This window comes from Python bivittatus, unplaced genomic scaffold (genome assembly GCF_059951505.1).
Source record: "Python bivittatus isolate LINGU-HERP-01145 unplaced genomic scaffold, Pbiv_v1 ctg000700_np1212, whole genome shotgun sequence".
In the NCBI taxonomy this organism is placed as follows: Eukaryota; Metazoa; Chordata; class Lepidosauria; order Squamata; family Pythonidae; genus Python; species Python bivittatus.
Window position 1 is genome coordinate 100086628 of NW_028277098.1, and position 21135 is coordinate 100107762.

The 21135-nt window shown below is 43.4% G+C and overlaps 1 protein-coding gene across 1 annotated transcript; it reads right to left on the reverse strand.

The window, feature by feature from the left end:
- Positions 1-241: 241 nt before the first annotated feature.
- Positions 242-19696, reverse strand: LOC103053689 (tripartite motif-containing protein 54-like; the record flags this gene model as incomplete). Its single annotated transcript, XM_088153646.1, has 9 exons — positions 242-4029; positions 5773-6003; positions 9000-9274; positions 9977-10101; positions 10218-10240; positions 12012-12245; positions 14317-14412; positions 15481-15646; positions 19485-19696. Coding segments are annotated over 9 exons (1464 nt in total), but the record flags the coding sequence as incomplete, so codon positions are not given.
- Between the last annotated feature and the right edge of the window lie 1439 nt (positions 19697-21135).

The following is a 21135-nucleotide window of genomic DNA, read 5'->3' on the forward strand; positions in this document are numbered from 1 at the left end:
AGCCTTCCTCTTCCAAGTATCTAAGTATGGTCCTGAGAATTAAAAATTTATTTTCTTTTGCGGAAACAAAAAAAGCTTTAAAAATTGACAACCATTTCTAGAAAATAACAAAACTTGATTTTTAATCCTGAGACAATGACATCTGGGGTGTTATTCTTGAATGCTGTCCTTCTTGTACATCTTCATCAGCTTTGAGCTCACAAGAGTGTGACCACAGCAAAATGTGTCTGGGTGTGCACCCACATGTATGTGCTTAGTGTACCAGCTATGGCTCAGCTTCTTGTGCTGGTGATTGCAATCCAGATGTCCTAATCTACATATGAACTGCTCAGTTCTGTGATACATATTTTCTCTCCAGTGGATTAAAGCCACCACCCAATTCAAGAACGGATGTGAAAGTGTACTCAATAAACTTTCTTTTAATAATCCTGCTTTCTTCTAAAGCTGGGGTAAGACATAGGTCTGGCCCTGCAGAAACACACATCACAAAGGTTAATTGGGAATGCCAACGGATTGCGCCGAGAACTGAAAAAGCCTCCATCATCCAATCTATGGAATTCCCTCTGATTCGATCATTCAAGCAAGTACCATGCACTTTTCCTATTACCCTGAGCTTTTATTTTTTTTTAAAAAAAAGGTCAGGCCCTTCTATATTTTCAGTCCCAAATTTGCTTTGTAGCTCTTTGTAGCTTAAACTCCTTTGAATTTGGATTTGCAAACAGATCTAAGCCTGTACGTTGCCTGTACAAAGAAATATAGTGGGCCTGTGAGTGGAGCAATCAGCTATGAAAAGCCTTACCATAATTTTGAATTGATTTATTTGCCCCAGCCCCCAGTGACAGGCAGTGACTTTATCATTTCCAGACAAATGAGAGATTTTTTTTTTAACGGCAGTAAAGTTTCTAAGTAACTCCAGTTCTGAGTAATTTCGGATAGCAAGATCATGGTAAGATGTGAGTGACTACCTGTCTGGAACCACGTCCTGCTCCTTTAGAAAGTCCATGCTGGAATATCTTTGGAAAGCAAGGTGAGTCCAGCTGTTTGCTTTGTGACTGGGGTCCCATCAGGGGAGCGTGAAAGAATGAACTGGACAAGGTTTTACCCTGTTCCGACAGCTGGCAAAGATTACAGAACCCCACGAAGGTTCTGTTTCGATGCCTGGGTCTCAACCTTAGCCTGCTGGCTGTGGAATTCTGGGAGTTGAAGTCCAGGCCTCTTAAAGTTGACAAGGCTGGGAAATACTGATTTAGACCACTAAGTCCAACCCCTTGTTCAGTGCAGGAATCCAGGTTGAAGCATCTCTAACCGAAAGAGCACAGGCTCCACGTCAACCTAAATAAATACAAAGCGTCCACTTCACCATCTCAAACCCTCCATGGATGCTGGTCATGTGGAGAAGAAAGGCAATGTTTCTGCTTGCTTGAGATGATCCAACAGTGGAAGGAAGGGAGAAAGGAGGAAGGAGAGAGGGAGGGAGGGAGGGGGAAGGAAGGAAGGAAAGGAGGAGAGAGAAAGGGAGGGAGGGAGAGAAGAGAGAGAGAGAGAGAAAGGGAGGAGGAAGGAAGGAAAGGAGGAAGGGAGGAAGGAAAGGAGGAGAGAGAAAGGGAGGGAGGGAGAGAAGGGAGAGAGAGAGAGAGAGAGAAAGGGAGGAGGAAGGAAGGAAAGGAGGAAGGAAAGGAGGAGAGAGAAAGGGAGGGAGGAGGAAGGAAGACTGAGTGTACTTCATCTTTGTCTAGTGAGAACCACACTTCAGCTTTTCCTGGTGAAGAAGCATAATAATTCATTCCAGTTTTCTTTTTTGGTTTTATTTTTGGGCATCCCTTAATGCAAATCAGGCATGGAGATGGTAGCATCTTCCTATCAAAATTCCACCAAAAGATTTGCAACCGCCCATTTTGAAAAGCAAAAGGAAAGAGAAGAACATTGTGTTTTCCAAGTGGGGAAAATCCATCCCTCTCCTTGTAGAGGGCCCACAAACTTAGTCCATGTCAAACTCAGGCAGGCAGGCAAGGAGATGTTCAAGGATGTTTTTGAAGCCGCCTCTGGGAACAAAACATGCCGAATTGTCTTTCTGCAGCTCCTGTGGCTGTTATACAAATGTATAGCCTTAGGCAGCCCAGGTGAAGCACTTCTTAAGTCCTGCTCATTTGCGGGAGAGAAAGAGAGGGAAACCAGCATTAATGGAGATTTAAAAGCACCAAACACGAGTTGCCCTCTTGTTGGAACTTCTGCTTCTAAAGGCAGGGAGAAAGCAAGAACTGCTGTAGGTAGTTTATTCAGTGGCTGCTCAGACAGGTGATGAAAAGTTTTTATGGGGGAAATAAATCCACCCCTTTAAAAAATAACTGTCCAGCCCAGCCCTAGGATTTATTTTTCATAAAAAATTCTGCTTTTTCATGGTCTGAGAAGGAGAGCCCTTGGAAGTACGGTCCCTGTCCAAGCTGGGAGCTTTTTATGCAAGTCTCCTTCCATAGCACACAGCTGGACCAGCAGACCTTAACTTAGGGGTGGCCGTGGATGATTCCTTCAGTGCCCACCTGACTTTATTATTCTTTTTTGTTAAGATTCTTCTCAGGTTTGTTAAATAAGCTGTTATTCTGCAATGCCAAGCATCACTCTCCAGTTTCAAACCGCTTTGCAAAAAGGCCTCTGGGCACAGGCATTCCCACAAAGAAATTTTTTTTGAAAGCTTTATTTGGGTGGGGCCCTCCTGCACTGGCCTTCTAATCAGCAGGAGTTTTGTAACTGGCTGCAGAAGGCAGCATCTGGATGATCAGAAGCTAAGTAGGGTTGGACCGGTTATCACTTGTATAGGAGACCAGGGGAAAATTGCATGGCTGTAGGCTAGATTAGTGGGGAGAGTAAGGGAGGTGACCTTGACAGAGATATGCAAGAACCATCATCAAGGCAAAGGGGTCTGAAACATTATTTAGGTCATGGGAAGCAAGATAATATTTGGAAACATCTCAGGCAGATGCCTTCCTGATTAACTGAACAGTAAGAGGTGGAGAGGACAGAACAACTGGACTTGCAGGATTCTGTTATTCTAGTCATCCTCAGTCAAGGTAATTCTAGCCTTCCTGTGGGGTCAGTTTCCTGATCTGGTCTACCTAGAGGGGCTGGCACCACTGGACCACTCTTGGTCTGAGAGGGAGAGATTGGCCCAAGTTTCGCTAGGGTGCTTCTGTGCTAAGGGAGGACGAGAACTTGGTCTTCCAGTTCCTAGCCCAGTATCTTCACCACTTGTGAAGAGTAAGGAATATGACCTTGGCAGAAATATACAAGAACTGTTACCTAGGCAAAGAGGGCCGAAACATTCTTGAAGTTTTGGGAAATAAGGTAATATTCAGAAGCGGCTTGAGCAGGGTCTCCCTGATTTATTGGGGGATCAGGAGGGGAGGTACAGCACAGTCAGAGTTGCAAGATTCTGTTATTAGAGCCTCTCAAAATAGTTCTGGTCTTCATGTGGTGTGGTCTGCCTGGTGGGGTTGACAACTGGGAAGTGGTTAAAAACATCCCAGAATAAAGAGTGCAAATCACTTCTGTCACATTGCTGAAATAAAAAAAAAAAAAAGAACCACCACCCCTACATGGATTTGTCTCTGAAATCACCAGAGTTGAGCTTAGCTTAGGAGCATCTTTACTTTTATAACCAGTAAGGCAGCCATTTTGTGACAGTGCCTATGACGTGCTCTGAAATTCTACCAGGCTGTAAAGGTGACCCATCCCTAGCTTAAATTCATTCTCTAATTGTGACATTGTAGTTCAGAATCTGTAACTCTTGCCATGGAGCTTCTTGGCTTGCAGCAGGAAGATCGGATTGGATGATGTTCCAAGCTTTGCTAGAAACTGGGAAGCTTGCATAGAAGAAAAATGTCAGCATGGAGCAAGAGAAGTGGGGCAGATCTGATCTTCCACCAACTTTCTTCAATTATGGAGCCAAAGGGTAGGGTTGAAGCAACTGCTAAGGAGAGGTTCTGTGAAGTCTGCATTTCTCCATTGGTCAGCCGTGGCATTGGAGATGGGAGCCTGAAAAAGCAGAAAGGCCCGCGGGGAGTCAAGAATGGCTTCCAAAAATAAGGATGGAGAGAAGAAGCTCTAGACTTAAGTTCACACGGAATATCAGGCCAACTAAAGGTCTAGTAGCTGCATTCCCATAATGCTAAGCCTACTTAGTGTTCATCTTGATTAGGCGTTTGTCTTAGCCTATTGTGTGAACTCAGCCTGTTGGGCTAGTTTATGGTTTAATGGATTAGGTGAGCCTGGAAAATTGATATAAATGTCATACAGATGTACTGTACATACATCATCAAGTGTGTTGTGTGAATGTAGCCCTAGAGCAGGATTCGAAGATCTTTCTAGGACTCTGTATTCAAGAAATCGTTGAAGAATAAAACATAGAATGGATGCCATAAAAGTGTGGCAATCGTTAGGGCTGTGTGCTGTATTCACGTTTGCAATTAGCGGGTCAGGGTTAGGCATGGATCAGTTGGAGGCCACTTAGTTTAAAGTTTATTGATCCCAAAACAACGCTGTGAGTGTCTGCTCTTAGGGACTGCCATTTTAACCTTCTTAAATGTCTAGAATATTATCCACAATGTAGGGAAATCAAGCAAGAGCCAGCTGCTAGGAATGGCTGCCCAAAACACAACTTATTTTTGCCACAGGACTCCAGAACTCGCTATGACAAGATAATAGCCATGGCCACCAACCTGTACAAGAAGAAGTCTTAGTAAACCTACAGCTTTAGAAGAGGGCCAGGCTAATTCACGGGGGATATTCCTGATCATCAGTCCTCTATTGCAACCACCTCTATAGAGACCTCTCCAGCTGCTTTGGAATGAAAGTGGGAAGGGGGCAGGAGTGTCCCCAGGGTATAGTCAAAAAAGTCAAGATGGCAGCCAGGATGGTGTAATCAAAGCTCTGTCTGTCTTTATGTGTGTTGCAGGCTTTTAAGATTCTGTTATAATACCCTACACCAGCGTTTCTCAACCTTCACAACTTTAAGACGTGTGGACGTCAACTCCCAGAATTCCCCAGCCAGCATGGCTGGCTGAGGAATTCTGGGAGTTGATGTCCACACGTCTTAAAGAAACCCTGCCCTACGCCAATAAAGAACATTCTTGAAACCCCTACTGTACCTATTTTTTGACCTCTCAGAGTTCCTCTCTACCACATCTTATACCAGACAAAATCAATACTGGGTTATTTTGAATTTCTTTCTCAGATTTTCTTCTTTCCCAAAACTAAGTAATCTGGGAGGAAACTCCTCCCTTAATCGTTTATTTGTTCCTTCTCCCTTTCCAGGGCTAGGTCTACATTGCATCACAGTCCCACAGAAAGATATTCCTATCGTCTTCCGGGCAAGTTTAGGAACAAAATATTTTATTAGTTCTCAAGTTGTGTATGTTTCAGAAGTAAGATAAGAAAACTTTTGTGTTTATGAGAGAGCCAACAGGATGTTGCAGTTAGATCACTGCAGTTAGATCTTGACTGAGGTCAAGCTGACCTTGACTGAGGTCCTCGCCTGACTATAGTGTTCACTGGATAAATTTGGATCAGTCTCTTTCTCTCAATCAAAACATGCCTTGCAAGATTTTTGCATGGAGAAAAGGAGGCGTGACCTCAAGGGACAATGAAAGAAAAGTTAAAAATCCAATAAATAGTTTAAAAATGCACACCATTTTTCACAGGCCCAGAAACCTTTGAGGCTCATGATCTGACTTCATCCAATTGCTCAGAGAAATCTCAATGGCTAACATGGTACCAAACCTGGCTGGTGGTTGATGCCATTCCGTTTAGGAGGACACGTTCTGCTTCAGGCTCTTGGGTGCCCCCCTGGTCACCACCCTCTTCCGTCGCTGCTGCACTGTCCATAGTGCTCAAGGCTTCTCCATGAGATTGTGCCATGCTTTGAGTAGGTACGTTATCCGGCGAATCACTCTCAGGCAGAGGTGACGGTGAACTGGAGTCAGCCACCTGGAATCCTCCATCCAGCTGGCTCTAAAACATATACATATCCAGAAGATGAAAAAGGGCTGTAAATCTGGACGTTCAACAAGCTCTTGGATTTGAAAATCCTGTGATAGCTTTGACCACATTTCTATATCTGATTACCTGGCATAAATCAATCCACTCTGGATTGTATTATAAAAACCCCAGTGTGGGGGGCTGAAAAGGTATTAATCTACCCATTTCCTTGTAGAAAGAGTGCAGAATTTCCACGACACTTCTTAGCTGGGTTCACACAACACATTGAACCTAAACCTTAGTCAGCAAGCCACTAGTGCTCACGTAACATACATGTCTCCCAAAATAGGCTATATTACAGTGAAACCTTGATCTAATGAGCCTCTCATGGGAAAGAACGGTTCTTTCCAAACTTTAAACTGGAGTGACATCAACTGAGTGATTGATGTCATTTCTGTGATCATTAAAGAAATGATGTAAATCCCTGTGGTCTGTTATATGCCAAGTCCATTGCATCGGTCCAATCAATCATAGTTTTGTAGTAATGTTTAATGCGATTACTACATCAATGGCTGGATCACAGCCTCTTCAACCCCATTTCAGCTTGGTCCAGTATGTGGAAATGTATTAGACTCCCCAACCTCCTGTAATTTCTAGCCAACCTTGGAGAGGACACCCAGCACGGTGGGAAGGGGCAATGTTGCTTAGTTGGGTATAAGGATTATCAGGAATTTGAAAGATGTGGGTATAAGAATAACTGGGAATATGAGAACTGGACTAACCCCCCAAATCCACAACATGATAGACCATTCATGGTTAACCTGATTACTGAACTAATGCACTGAACTGCCTGCTAACCAAATGGTTGGGTTTGCCCAAGCTCTTCATGGCATGCAAATTCAGTTGCTAGGACTTTCACTGATCTAAGCATGTTATATCAACACAGTCACTGAGAAATGGTACATTGCAGAAGGTGACCAAGAACAATAGGTGGTAATCAATCTGTAAAGGGAAAACAATCAACCAACCGGAAACCAAGTCAAAAACTTGTAGACTTTTCCTTCAGCATTTGGCCAGAAATGCATAGTGGTGAAAGACTGCATCAGACCTTCTGATAAGAACTGGATCTTACTTGGCTTAAGAAGGCTTTGCTAATAGCCATGCACTGTCATACTTCTGGAATATTTGCTTTCACTTTACAGATATGAAAAATTGCTGAAGGGGTTTCTTCCAAGGGCTTCAGCTAGGACAGATAAATCTATCAAATGTGGTTTTGCAAATGGATACAAAAACAATATAAAGTGGACAGATTTTATTCCATACAAAATCTTAAACAATTTTTGTGCACTTTTAACACATGATTTTAATTATCTGTGCATAAGTATGGATTTCATAGAATCATACGGTTGGAAAAGATTTTGGAGGTTTTCTAATTCCACTCCCTGGCCAGGGCAGGAATCCTCAGACCAGACAAAGGGCTGTCCAACCTTTGCTTGAAAGCCTCTAGTGATGTAGTACCCATGACTTCAAGAGGTAGGCAGTTCCACTGCTACATAGCTGCCACGGTCAGAAGTTCCCCCTCATTTCAAGTCTGAATCTCCCTCTGCAAAGCTTCCATCCACTGTTTCTTGTCCTACCCTGGGGCACTACAGAGCATAAATCCACTCCCTCTTCCTGGTGACAGCCCTTCAAGGATTAGAAGACTATTATCATATCTCCCCCTTAGCCTTCTGTCCTTTAGGCTAAACACACATTGAAAGATGTAACTGTATTAATCTGCACTTAGTTTGGGTAGCAATGTGGAAGTGGTTTGCCATTGTCTTCTTCTGTTTCAGCTTCACAGTTTGGTTACACTCCTGGGATTTTCTTGGTGGTCTCCCATCCAAGTATCAACCAGGTCTCTCGGGTGGATTTGGTCTACCTGCTACCTGGCTGAGCTAGTAGATCAAGCATTTATGAGTGACTCAACAAGGAAAAAAAAACCTTCTGCAATCTGTTTCAGTATGGAAGACCTCAGAACCAAATCTCAACCTTCCATAAGATTTCATAGAATCAGAGAACTGGAAGATGCTATTGAGGCCAATCAAAGAATCCAAATAAGTCATCCATGACTGATGGCTGTTTAGCTTCTGCTTGAACACGTCCAGAGTTCAACTGAAAAGGAGCCCACCAACTCTCTGGATGATGATGATGATGATGATGATGATGATGATGATGATGATGATGATGATGATAATTCCTAATATGTGTGTGCTGCTGAAGCATTCCAACTCCCAACAGCTTACAACAAAATAAAATAGAATAAAAAATCCACTGTAAGAAAAACAAAAACAAAACACAAACATGGTAAAACCTCCATGATAAGAAAAAAGGGGAAACACTGATAATTTAAAAATTACTTCAGTCCTCATAGTATTTGAGCCTACAAAAACTCAGAAAAAACAAAACTAATAGGAACAGTAAGAATTAAAAAAGAAGAACAAATGACTGATCTTTTTTTTCTTATCATTTCACTGGAATCTGCCTCCCTCTTACTTAAATTCATTATTCTGTGTCCTGCATTCTGGAATAAGAGAGAAGAGATCTTGACCTTCTTCTATGGAACCACCTTTCAGGTATTTGAAGAGGCCCATCATGTTCTCCCTCAGTCTTCTATTCTCAAGGCTGAAAATGTCCAATCTCCTCTCCTAAAACTTAGTTTGAATCCCACTGATCATCCCTGTTTCCCTTCTTTAAACCTCTTTCAGTTTCTATGAATCCTTCTTAGGGGTGCTCACCTACACAATGTTCAAGCTGGTATCTGGGCAAAGCAGGATAAAGTGGAGTGAGTTGTGCTCCTCGAGTGAGCAAACTGGGAGAGTGAACTGGGGAATTTTGCATAGAAATTAAATTGAGCAAAGGGAAAAGAAAGTAGAGAGAGAAAGAAGAAGAGAGTAGAGAAGCCAAGGGCATGGTGTGGAGTTGGAGTAGATGACTTCCAGCTCTATGAGTCTGATTTCTGAATCAGGAGATTGGAATCTGGATCTTACCTGCTGGGTAGCCCACAGATGGCTTTCTTTGCCAGTCCTAGTTTCAGCTAGAGACTGAGTGACCTCTTGGCTTGAAGCTCCTGCCCCATCAGCAGCACCATTCAGAGTCCCACTGGCCAGAAGAGATCTTCCTTGCCCCTGCTCCTCCTTTCCAAGGGCAAAAAGGTCTTTGAGGTCCTCTTTCCTGTCACTAGCTCCTGCTTCAGCCTCTCCTAAAGGGTCCTCTGGATCCCCACAGCCCCCTTCTTCTTCAGTCTCCAATTCAGGGTCTTCAACTACAACAAAGACAGAACTGGTGGTATGAAGATCAAAGCAACTTCACAGTTGAAGATAGCATGTGGGAATCACATAGTCGCACCTAAAATTCTGCTTTCAAGTCATGTTTGGGGCTCAGATATCCATGGCTCTGCCAACAGTATCAACACTCTGAGTTATGGAATCCAGAATGGGAAGTCGGGTCCCTCTCCACTACTGATGTGTGGCAAGCTTCAACTGGGAAACCACACTGCCCTGGAAAGCTGAAGTTCCCCATACTTCTGTGAAGAACTTCTCCTAGGGCACTCTTTCCCATGATCTCACCCTACGTGTGCAGCATCTGTGTGGTTTAGGCTTAAAATGCCACCAGGTGACACCATCAGGTGACACTCAAGTGTTTGCTTCTTCTTTGGATGGACCTTTCTGGCAATTAGAAAGTCCTCCTACTCCTCATATTCATCAATATCCCAGGTTTATATGGCTGCTTGGGGTTTCTGAGAGGTCCTTTTGGTGATGCAACAGTATGGAATTCACTTCCTAAAACATACCCATAGAACTTCTCTTATTATATTTTGAGGCCAGGAAAATCCTATCTTATTCTCTTGGGCTTTTAACAGTACTGTCTTTTAGAGTGTGATTGACTAAGTCTTTTGATGGAATCTTAGACTGATTTAAATCATCCCTCATTTTCATTTTGATGTCTGGAAGAGCTTTCCCATCACCTTTAATGAAATCCAGTTGATAGAGGATTCGTTCCTCTGCATTGAAATCCACTGTGTAGTGCTCCATGTTGTCGTATCCTGGCTCCAGGACTTCTGGTTTGCAGCTCTGACTCATCTCCACAATCCTGGGATGAGGAGGGATAACAGTTACAGCACCCCCCCCCCCCAGGTGGAAAGCTTTGAGTTTATTTTTTTCAGCCCCCAAAGGCATGGATACTGTAAGAGAATGAATCATACTTACTTTTGGATGAGAACTTTGGCATTCTGATATGTTGGAAAAAGAGACAAAAATTAGATAAATGGGGAAAAAATCAAGTTTTCTTTTTTAAAACTACTATGAAAAAGGAGTTCTAGATTCTACTGCCATGAATGCTGAACTGAGTTCATATGTCATCCTTCATTGGTGATTGGATTGACCCGAATTCTGGAGTCACATGATAAATGGGAACATAAATTAAGTCAACAAGCTGGGTTCATTCAAACAGCCAACCCTCATCTCCCAAAACTGAAGAGTAACCTCAACCAAACTTAAAGATACCCAGGGGGTCTTTAACTGACTGTGTTTAAGAGTTCAAATGTCACAAACTGAACATATGAACCTACCATATGGGCTAATTTAGCTAAAGGTGCACAGCCTTGCAACTAGACAGCTGCGTGGTACCCCCAGAAGTTTGGTGTGGACCCCAAAGCCACCTCAAATTGTAATGAAACCGTGCTTTCTAATCAGACAGAAGGGAAACATTAATGCATGGTAAGAAAAGATCTACATTCTCTGATATTGCAGAGATGTATATCGATATATTCAAGATATATTTAATATCTCTATATGAAATCTCTATTGTTTTAATTGTATTCCGATGTCAGGGCAGTGAAATCTAATTTCATTTTCGTCCTGGCCCCATTGAGAAGGTCAGACTCCCTCCACGTTTAATAGGGTTTTGGATGCTCCTGGATTTTAAAGCTGAGATACTGGCAGCATTCGGACCAGACGTTCCACCTGGTTACTGAATTCACACAAACTGTTTTCATGAGGGTGTTTGCAGCAAAGCAGAGAAGATGGGGCAAGCCCTGCCCTCAGTGGCATCGCCGCACCAGCCCCTTCTTATCACGCCTGCAGGGTGGCACCTTGTGACACGATATCACCGCTGATGTTCGGGCACCGCGAGAGCGCCTCTTGTTCCTCGCTTGCCAGCAACAAACAGACCAGCCAGCCCATCTGACGTGTTTTCTAACCGCAATTGCCAATTGTTGCTGTTGTTGTTGATATTTCAGTTTAGGGGCCGCCTGACTCCAGATCAGCTCTGGGCAGCTCACACCATAACAGACAGAAAATATGATATGACGAAGGGGGGGAAATAAATAACAAGTAAAATAGAGAAAAGGATGGTGAAACTAGCCAGCAACACACAAGGGGCTCCAGGCAGGTCTTTAAGGGTCCCCAGAATGCCTTCAGGGTGTCCCAGAGCAGACCAGCTGTAGCTTTTTGCAGCAGGCTGTTTTTTTTTCTTTTTCTTTTCTGGCCAGGAATAATTAAAATGGGCATTTACATACATATATATATACAGTATATTTGGCCTTTCACCCCTCTGGGTGGTCTGCGTCTTCCTCAATCTTGGGTCCTCCACCAGAGGCCTGGGAGTTGGAGGGATCCGCGCAGGATCTGAGCTGTTCCTGGCCCTGCACTCTTCTGGATAGAGAGCTCGGATGGGGGTCCTGGGATCTGTGGGAGCCCCTCTCCCCGCTTAGGAGTTGCGGCCCCGAGCCTCCCACCACCACTGGGACCCCTTTGGCCTTGACTTTCCACATCCTCTCTAGTTCCTCCTTCAGGGCCTGGTCCTTCTCCAGCTTCTCATGCTCCTTCTTCCTGATGTTACTGTCTCTTGGCATCGCTACATCTCTCACCACCGCTGCCGTCTGCTCCTTGTCTACCACCGTGATGTCTGGCTGACTGGCCAGCACCTGCCTGTCCGTCTGGATCTGGAAGTCCCACCGGATCTTAGCCCTGTCATTCTCCATGTTCCGGGGCTGCTCTTACCTGCACAAAAACAGACATCTGAGGCTCTTCCATGGACTGCAGGGCTGTCTCCACCAGCTTGGAAGAAGAGTCAGCGTGGTCACTGCACACTTTGCTCAGCGCCTTCAAATGCTGAGCCTTGTTCTCCTGCTCGTACGTGATCCTCTGCAGCATAATCTTTCTCCTCTCTTCCAAAATAGCCCCCATGCGGTCAAACTTCTCGCACAGCGCCTGCTTCTGAGCTTTGCAGTTAGCCTGCTCGAAAGGGAAAGATCAGGCCATCAATCCAGGCTGGATGGTGTATCCGGTCTAATTAAAACATGGTTTGTCACCGAGGCTGGGTCCTCACAACATGCTTTGCCAGGCTGGTGGAAGATACGGCCGTTGCATTGGCCGTTTGTGTTATCTGAACCCAGACTATGGTTAGTTTATGAGTCACTCTGTGGCGTGACCCCAGAGAATGGGATAATCTCATAACCTGGTTAAGTACATTGTGGGAAAGCAGCTTAAGGATTCAGCTCCAGCTTCTGACTCAGTCACTCCTTGCTCTTCCTCTACATGTGAGTAAGGAGGGCTCAAGAGTTTCGATTTAGACTTGGGAACTACACGTGGCTTTCTCACAGGAGCAAACTCAAACTGTTTTTCATTCTAAATGTATTTATTTATTTATTTATTTATTTATTCATTCATTCATTCATTCATTCATTCATTCATTCATTCATTCAATTTATATGGCCACCCAACTCACTCGCGGTGACTCCGGGCAGCTTACAGGAATAAAAATCCCAAATACAAAACCCACTAAACCCTCCACACCCTAAATGTAGGGTGTTCAAACAAACTATAGTTAGTTGGATTTTTTCCTCAGGCTGAAAAGGTTTCCAGCTGAAACAGACATTCAAAAATATTATTTTAAGGTTAAAAAAATAATTGGAAAGCGGGCCAAAGAGCCAGCCTCTGGAATTATATTTAATTTTGCTACTCCTAATGGGTTTTATAACAGCCCTTAGACATGTTCAGGATGAAAAATGGTGGGGAGCTGCAAGACATGCAGATGCATCCACCGGCGGTCAAAAAAGTCAAGATGGTGGCTGTAACCATGCAATCAAAGCCCCACCCCTTTTAAAGGGGCAAGGCCTCAATCGCATGGTCACAGCCACCATCTTGACTTTCTTGACACAACCCCAACCCCTGCGCAGATGCTCCTGAAAAATACACTTTATTTGGAGGTGAACCGCCTCCTTCAGAATTAACCCAAAGGTAAGCTGGATGACAGAAGTCTAGTGGACGGTATCCAAGGGCAACCCCAGCAGCCATTTTGTGAAGGTGCCCACTACATACATTTGCAGTGTGACCCCTGGTTCAAACATGTGGAGTCTCTTGTTAATCATCCTTCTGAAACTACTTTTTAATCAGCGTGGGTATCTTTCTAACAGAAAGAGAGAGCGCGCTTTAAAAAATACATGACAGATTTTAATTCCTGGAGGGTAAATCATTTCCGCATATTTTTTTTTAAAAAGCCATTAGTATCTGAATTCCACCCACCTGTTCTGGGATTTATTTGGTTTAATTCACTAAATTTTTCAAAAGGCCATTTATCTACAGCCAGCTGAGGTGGGAAAGTGGGAGAAAAAGCCTGAAAGAAATTCAGAATTTTTGAAATTGCGCTGGGGAGATGTTTTTCCTCACAGTACTCTCAAAATACTTGATTCATCCTGAATTGCGCATAGAATTACGCGACTGAACAGTAAAAGTCTTTAGGACTGTCTACTGTTTATGCATCCTTATTAGCTCCAGCTTTTGGCCTTAATCTTGCAACCTTTTATACTTAGCTTAGGTGGGTGAAGAAATACATTACAGGTCCAAGACGAAGACTCAAAGAGGCAGCAACTGACCCAGACTGGACATGAATGAAAAATAAACTTACTTTAAACTGGTGCCAAAAAAAAAAAGAGCTCAACTAAGACAGGAAGTGAAAGGAAAACTTTCACAGATTTCTCTAACTAAGGGCAGGGAGGTCACCATTCACCATTTATGCAAAAGCTCTGGTTGAAATCAGACAATGTATTTAACCTGCTTCCCAAATTAAATTGGTGTCTGGATTCTCACAAGAGAATTGGCTGGTTCTGCATAATAGACCAAGCAACAGGCTCCAGAGAACACAAACCAAGGTTAACGGTAACTGAGCATGTTGGGCTATGGCATTTCTCTGTTCCAGTTCATACTCCTGTGTGAATGCCACCACTGAAAATGTTTGGGTGTCTCAAAGAAGCCTAGAAGATATCCCTGACCTTCAGAAAAAGGAGGATGGTGAGTAATGGCCTACCTCAATATTCCTGCATCTGCCTTCAAGTTCCCCAACGTAGGCTTGGATCCTGTCATTGCTTGCCACAAGGGCCCCAATTCCATCAGTCAGCTTGGCCTTAGATAGAAGAGATCAGAAGCAGATGGTCCTGCAGTCAAGATCCTGGCTGGTCAACCATCCGGACACCATGAGCAGAAAGGGCACCAGGAACTCTTTCCCAATTCATAGTGGTCATCTGCAGAATGTAATCTAAGCCCACAAATCATTTCCTACAGTTCATACCAATGTTTTGTGTTTGGGAGAAATCAAACGTTGAATTGTTTCCTGCATCGAGCTAAGCAGGAATGGGGTTGAATGTTAGACGTTTCCTCACAGTAATTGTGGACGCCGTGACTTGAGAAGGTGGTGGGGGCTTCCCTATGTTGGATTTGTTCAAGTAGAAGTTGGACAGCCAACTGTCAAGGATGCTTTAATGACCATGGGCTTCCCTCAGTGGTCTAAAACAGGATTTTTCAACCTCAGCAACTTGAAGATGTCTGGACTCCAACTCCCAGAATTTGCCAGCCAGCATGGGTGGCTGGCTGGGGAATTCTGGGAGTTGAAGTCCAGACATCTTCAAGTTGCTGAGGTTGAAAAACAGTGCTCAAAAGCAGAGCCAGAATAAGGCCAACTGATGCCCTAAGCACAGCCCAACTATGGGGCCCTTCAACAGAAGTGAAATTCTCACGCCATGAGAGATGGAAAGAAATGTGACATCGGATGACACCCGCAAACCAAACATTTAAGCTTTAGTCACTCACCATGCCAAATATATATATTTTTAACAATGCAGATTGACATCAAACATGGCTGATCAGGACAATGCCAAAAAAATGGACTGAAGTCCAGGGTGGCAGTGAAAGAGCTAAGGGCATGATAGCTAGGGGTAAAACTCAGTGGTGCCCCCTCCTTTGATGCCCTAAATATGCTTATTTTGCTGATGGTTAATTCAGGGCTGGTCTACAGGACTCCTAACTCTAGGATTTTATGGCTAAAGACCCAATAATTCCCTTTCATTGGTTGGAGATGGTGCAAATTGTAATCCAACATGTTCAGGTGGTGGAGAGGCTGATCTAAAACATGGCGGGCAGTTGAGTAAATGTGAAGTCCGCCTTTTTTTGACAACATAAGGAGGCTGGGACAGACCTTCTGCTTTGTGCAGATGTCCGAGAGTGGGGCGACTTCACATTCCTTATGTTCTCCGAAAACCTTGCACAGGGAGCATGTGGGAACAGCGCATGTCACACAGTAAATGTTGATCCTTTCCTCTTCGTGCTCTTCGCAAGTTGGGTGCTCGGTTTTTAACAGAGGCCTGTTAGAGGAGAAACAAAAATATTGAGAACAATAAATATACAAATGCAAATGTTGAGAAGACTGAATATACAATTTGGTGAGAAAGAACGGGCCCTTTTTGGATTGTCTGTTTGCATATCTTTGCCAGGGAATATTTTCAGAATGTCATGTGAGTTCCACTAATATATAAGGGGAATCTGGGTGAATAAATAACCCCCAAATTTGGTGCTTGTTTCATATTTCATCAACAAAGTCATCCAATACGAGATGTGCCAGGTGAAAAAGCAATCAGCCCACCATTAGCTGCGAGAACTGTGTGGAAGTGGTTCCTGAGGATCAATCTCTCCCATCGCTGTGTAGGACCCCTTGGTCCATTCCTCCCACTAAACTCAGTAACATCTGAGGATTTCCTGCCATGATCTGTTCATCTCCCACCTTGCCCTGCCATTCCACCAGGGTGTCCGTTTGGGCTTCATCTTGGCCATTCCGAAATGCTGAATCTGTTCTTCCTCATTACCTTATTCCTCCAGAAGTATAAAGAGTCATTTTTGCCCAATGAGTTGAGTTCAAAGTTTATCTTAGTGAGCAATGACTTCCACCTTGCTGCTCCCCAATGTATCCTATTTTTTATCTAACACTTTTCTGATGAAGAAGTCACAAATGGTAACTTTAGCCAAGGTGAGCTAGGTCTGCAGGTGCCTGGAAGTTGTTCTGGGGTTCTTTGTGACTTCCTGGATGATTTTATGCTACGTTCTTGGAGTGATTTCAACAGGAGTCCACTCTTGGGAAGATTCACTAGTGTCCCAAATCTTCTCTATTTCAAGACGATGTCTCTGATTGGGGCTTAGTGGAGCCAGAGCTTTAGAAACAATTTTACAATCTTTTCAAGACTCATAGGCATATTTACAGAGATCTTCAAAAAATTATTTTCAGTGGGGTGTGACATACCTCTAGACTCTGTATGGTGAGTACCTCACTGTGTTAAGGAGAGCCACCATTTCTGAGATTTCTATAGGGCAGGGATGGCCAAATCAGCCCTGATTATTTATCAAAGAACTCACACAACTGGCCCTATTATTTCTTTAATTAAATTGATTGACCTGAAGAAGTGATTACTTTTTCACACTGGCACGTTGCATGTTGGAGGATGTTGTGCAAATGCAGGGGAAGCTATTGTGTGAATCACCTGTGCAGTCATGATAATCATATTGACTTTGTTGACATCCCAAGCTCAACTCCCAGCTAAGCCTTTCCCCTCAGTTCCCTGTCCTTTTCCTTGTGTTGCCTCTGTTTTCTATTTCCTATTCTTTGCCCTCTTTGGGCGTCTTCCACAGTCCACAGTCCAACTTTAAGACACACAAAAGGAAGTACTTAGTGCAGAGCTGAACTAATTAGGTGACCAATGGACACAGTGGCCACCAACTTCAAAGTTAAAGTCAAAGTCACGTTCAACCTCCAATGACTTCAGAGTTGCATCCATGTTGATTTTGCAAACATACAGAAGTGTTACTATTCCCAGGCTAACTTATGCTCCTGCTGATCACCTACCCTTCTTGAAATCAGCCAAGATCAGCTAAGTGTTACTTACCTACTCTACCATAGGTTAAGACTCCCTATCCCAGTGTTTCTCAACCTTGGCAACTTTAAGATGTGTGGACTTCAAGTCCCAGAATTCCCCAGCCCGCATGCGGGCTGGGGAATTCTGGGAGTTAAAGTCCACCCATTTTTCAAGTTGCTAAGGTTGAGAAACACTGGCCTATCCCAATTCCAAGGGATTTCAGTGCAGTTACCTTAGCAACAGTATGGTAATTACTTGTGATGACCTTCTCTTGATACCTTCTCTGGGATCCCCTGGAAGTTTCCCATCCAAGTATTACCAAGCCCTGATCCTGCTTAGCTTTCCAGTCCTGTTCTGGCAAGGTCGTCCAGCTGCTGCTCCTTTCCGATACAGCCAGGAAATTGTCTTTAGCTAGGAAGCCATCAACACTGTTAGCTCTTGGGTGGGGAAGAAAGGTGTCAGAAGAGTTTTCACTCCTATCCTATTTGGGAGATTTCCCAGAAGCATCTGGTTGATAGTGTGGGCAAAAAGGATATTAGACAAGGGGGCATTTGATCAAGAGGCCTTCTGTTGGGTTGATCCAAAGTGTATCCCATTCCAGGACATGGAAAAGCCTCTACATTGACCTTGAATTGTTTCAGGCATATTTTAGAAATTTTAAAAAACAGAATTCTTTCTTTCTCCATAAAGCACCTCCACTGGGTAGGAGGGGGGGGGGCATTTTAAAAACTGGTCCTAATTTTTTTACAAGGTCCACAAGAGACCTCTTGCGGTCAGATGAAATATTTCACAACCCTCCAAAAGGAAAAGGGAAAGAAAGAAGAGAAAAATCAGCTGTGGTTTGACAGTTGACCCTTTAAGATTTTTCTCCACTGCCTTGGCCCTCTCTAGTTAACCCTTGGTTAATAATAGATGGCAACATCAAACACATAATTTAGTCTGGTTGGCCGTTTAACAGGTTGGAAAATAGACCAGCTGGGACTAATTTTTAGCTTCCTTATTCAGTTCAGGGACTATGAGCGGAGAAATTTTGCAAAACATTAGACAAATATATTCAAAGGCATTGAGGCTAGCGAAGTTTAACTTCAGATTTATTTTATCGTAAAAAGAAAACAATGGATGCATTGCCTTGTTTCTTGGCCAAACTGGATAAAACATAGAAATATATTTGCCTTTCTGTAAGAATCAAACCTGTTAAGGTGTAATATAATAATAGTTGGAGCTTTCTAAAGAAAAGCATGATGTTTCCCTTTTTATTCTTTCTACCTAATGGAATATCAGAAAGACATTACATAAAGGGACTTGGGACCCTGTCCATCATTAGGAAAATGCTGAAAACTGAACAGATTGGGGAGGAATTTGGTGTGAGGGGAGACGCTGGCCCAAGAAAGCTTGCATTTGAAAATGGGGTGGATGCTCCCAGGGGCTGCAGAGAAAAATGATTCAGAATAATTCACCAGCTCCTCCGTTCTAAGCTTCCTTCATCCTGATCATGTGACCCACAGCACGTCTGGTATTAAGGGATTGCAAAGAACCCCAGAAGCCGCATTCTGCAGGCTTCCTCTATTTTGTTCTATGAGCAACTCTTGTGAAGATGCATAGAGCTTAGAGGTGGCCCTAACTAAGAGATCTGCAGATTTCAGAAGAAGAGGTGCAACAGATTTTGTGCAAGGCAAGTCTTCCAAGTGGGAGTTGATTTGTTTCCATGCCTCCTGCACCACTATGTACATGGTCCTTTCTTGGAAATTGGAATGAAAAGGGTAGATATCATATAGCAAAGTTCTACAACATTTTGGGAGGATAGGTACAAAAGCTGGGGAATAATAATGAATGAGCAGCATTTTGAGGTTAAATTGCATTAAAGCCACAGACGTTCAAGTCATAACCATAAGATGTCCATCCAAGTCTTTGCCTTTCATGCTTCTAAGAGAGAAAACTAGGAAACAGCACCAAAATTTGGCACTGTCAAGCATTTGACTGATTCAACATTTCTCTTCAAAAGCACTGGAGTTCAAGAACTTTGATGAAAATTTCTACAATGGTCAGAAACAGAGCTGTCATCATCCACTCCTCTTCCTTTCCTCATCCTGATGTTTCCCAATTTAAAAAAGTGTGGGGACAAAAGCATTGGTTTTACACCTGAAAGCTCTCCCCAAGGTTTCCAAATCCCCTTTAGTTCTGCATTTGGTCAAATCTGCTGCCCACCTTTAGTGTCTACCAAGATCTAGCAAACTGGAATGATTTGCCCACATTTGGTGATGCATGAAAGATCCCCAGAATAGCTGAGAAGGTAGCTGACCTTTCTGGTCCCCTTGCTGATGCCTGCTTGTAGATATCAATGATGTTCTCCACCAGTAGATTCCGTTGCAAGCCATAGATGCCGTGTCTATCCAGGACAACTTCATGGCGGCAAGATGGGCAGCGGAATCTCCCTGCAGACCCCAGGGTTGTCCCTCGAGACTGTGGTGTACAAGAGACCGGGATGATAGATACATCAGTAGATAAGGTAGGCGATCAGTTTGAGGCAGCTTTGCCGTAGAGTTCTCCATGGAGTATTCAAGTGCAATTGAAGCAATCCAAATATTTATTTAGTTAAAGCTGCCTTTTTTAAGGAAGGAAGGAAGGAAGGAAGGAAGGAGGGAGGGAGGGAGGGAGGGAAGGAGAAGGAGAAGGAGAAGGAGAAGGAGAAGGAGAAGGAGAAGGAGAAGGAGAAGGAGAAGGAGAAGGAGAAGGAGAAGGAGAAGGAGAAGGAGAAGGAGAAGGAGAAGGAGAAGGAGAAGGAGAAGGAGAAGGAAGGAATCAGGCGTTCTCATGGGGAGAATTTCAAAGGCATCAGATATATGGTATTCATTTGAACTAATCCCCAAGTCATCTTCAGCATTTTTAGGTAGGCACAAAGCAACTTTATTCTAAGAACAATCTTTTGTCACAAGCACTCTTAAAGTTAAGTGGTCTTTCCCTAAACAGATTTTTTTTATAACATTGCAGAAAGTAACTCTCTAATTCTAGCTACAGTAAAACCAAGAGATCAAGGATGCTACTTTGACTTCCAAAAGTGAAAAGATAAGTTAGAAACTGTGCGTGTATACAGAAGCCATGATTAATTGTTCAACCATGCAATCAAACCTCTGTCCTTTTTAACCTGCATTGTGATGTGCAATACATGTAAAGGGGAGGGGGGATTGATTTGTGTAGTCATGGTCACCATCTTGACTTTTTTTGACTCTCTCCGCAGACATCCCTGTAAGAAGATGCTAAGGAGGTGGCCATGTTATGTCTTGGATCCACCATCTTGGCTTCTGGTTTCAGTGGGAATGAACCTACTGAAGTACAACACAGACAGAAGTATGTTTAGCCTGATCAGCTAAAGACCCAGTAGTTGCATTTGCACAGCATGTGAAGCTTGGTTAGTTTTAATCTTGATCTCTTTTGTTCCTTTCCTTTGTGTGTGTGTGTGTGTGGTTTTGGATGTTGGGTATGCCATGGACTTGGAGTTGACTTGAATTTTTAGGGTGGCAGTGAAGCGGGCAATATCTGCAAGTCCACTGCTGGAATAATTGCTTTTATTAACAAAAGGGATTTTTGTTCATAAATCTGCTTTTGTATAGCAGGAATTATTACTGTATTTATGCAGTGAATTTCTTTTGCAAAAACCCTTTCATTTGCTTAAGTTGCTCTGCTGGTACTTCTTCCCTTAAATATTATTTTTCTCTCCCTTCTCACCTGTAAGTTTTTCCTGCTTCTGTTTTCCCTCTAACAAAGGGCCTGCTTAGTTTCCAGTTATTCCCCCCTTCCTTATGTATAAATGGTCTCAGAACCTTAAATAGTTCAACGGGCTTGGGGACTAGGGAATTCTGGGAGTTGAAGTTCATACATGCTGGCAGGAGAATTCTGGGAGTTGAAGTTCACACATGCTGGCTGGGGAATTCTGGGAGTTGAAGTTCACACAT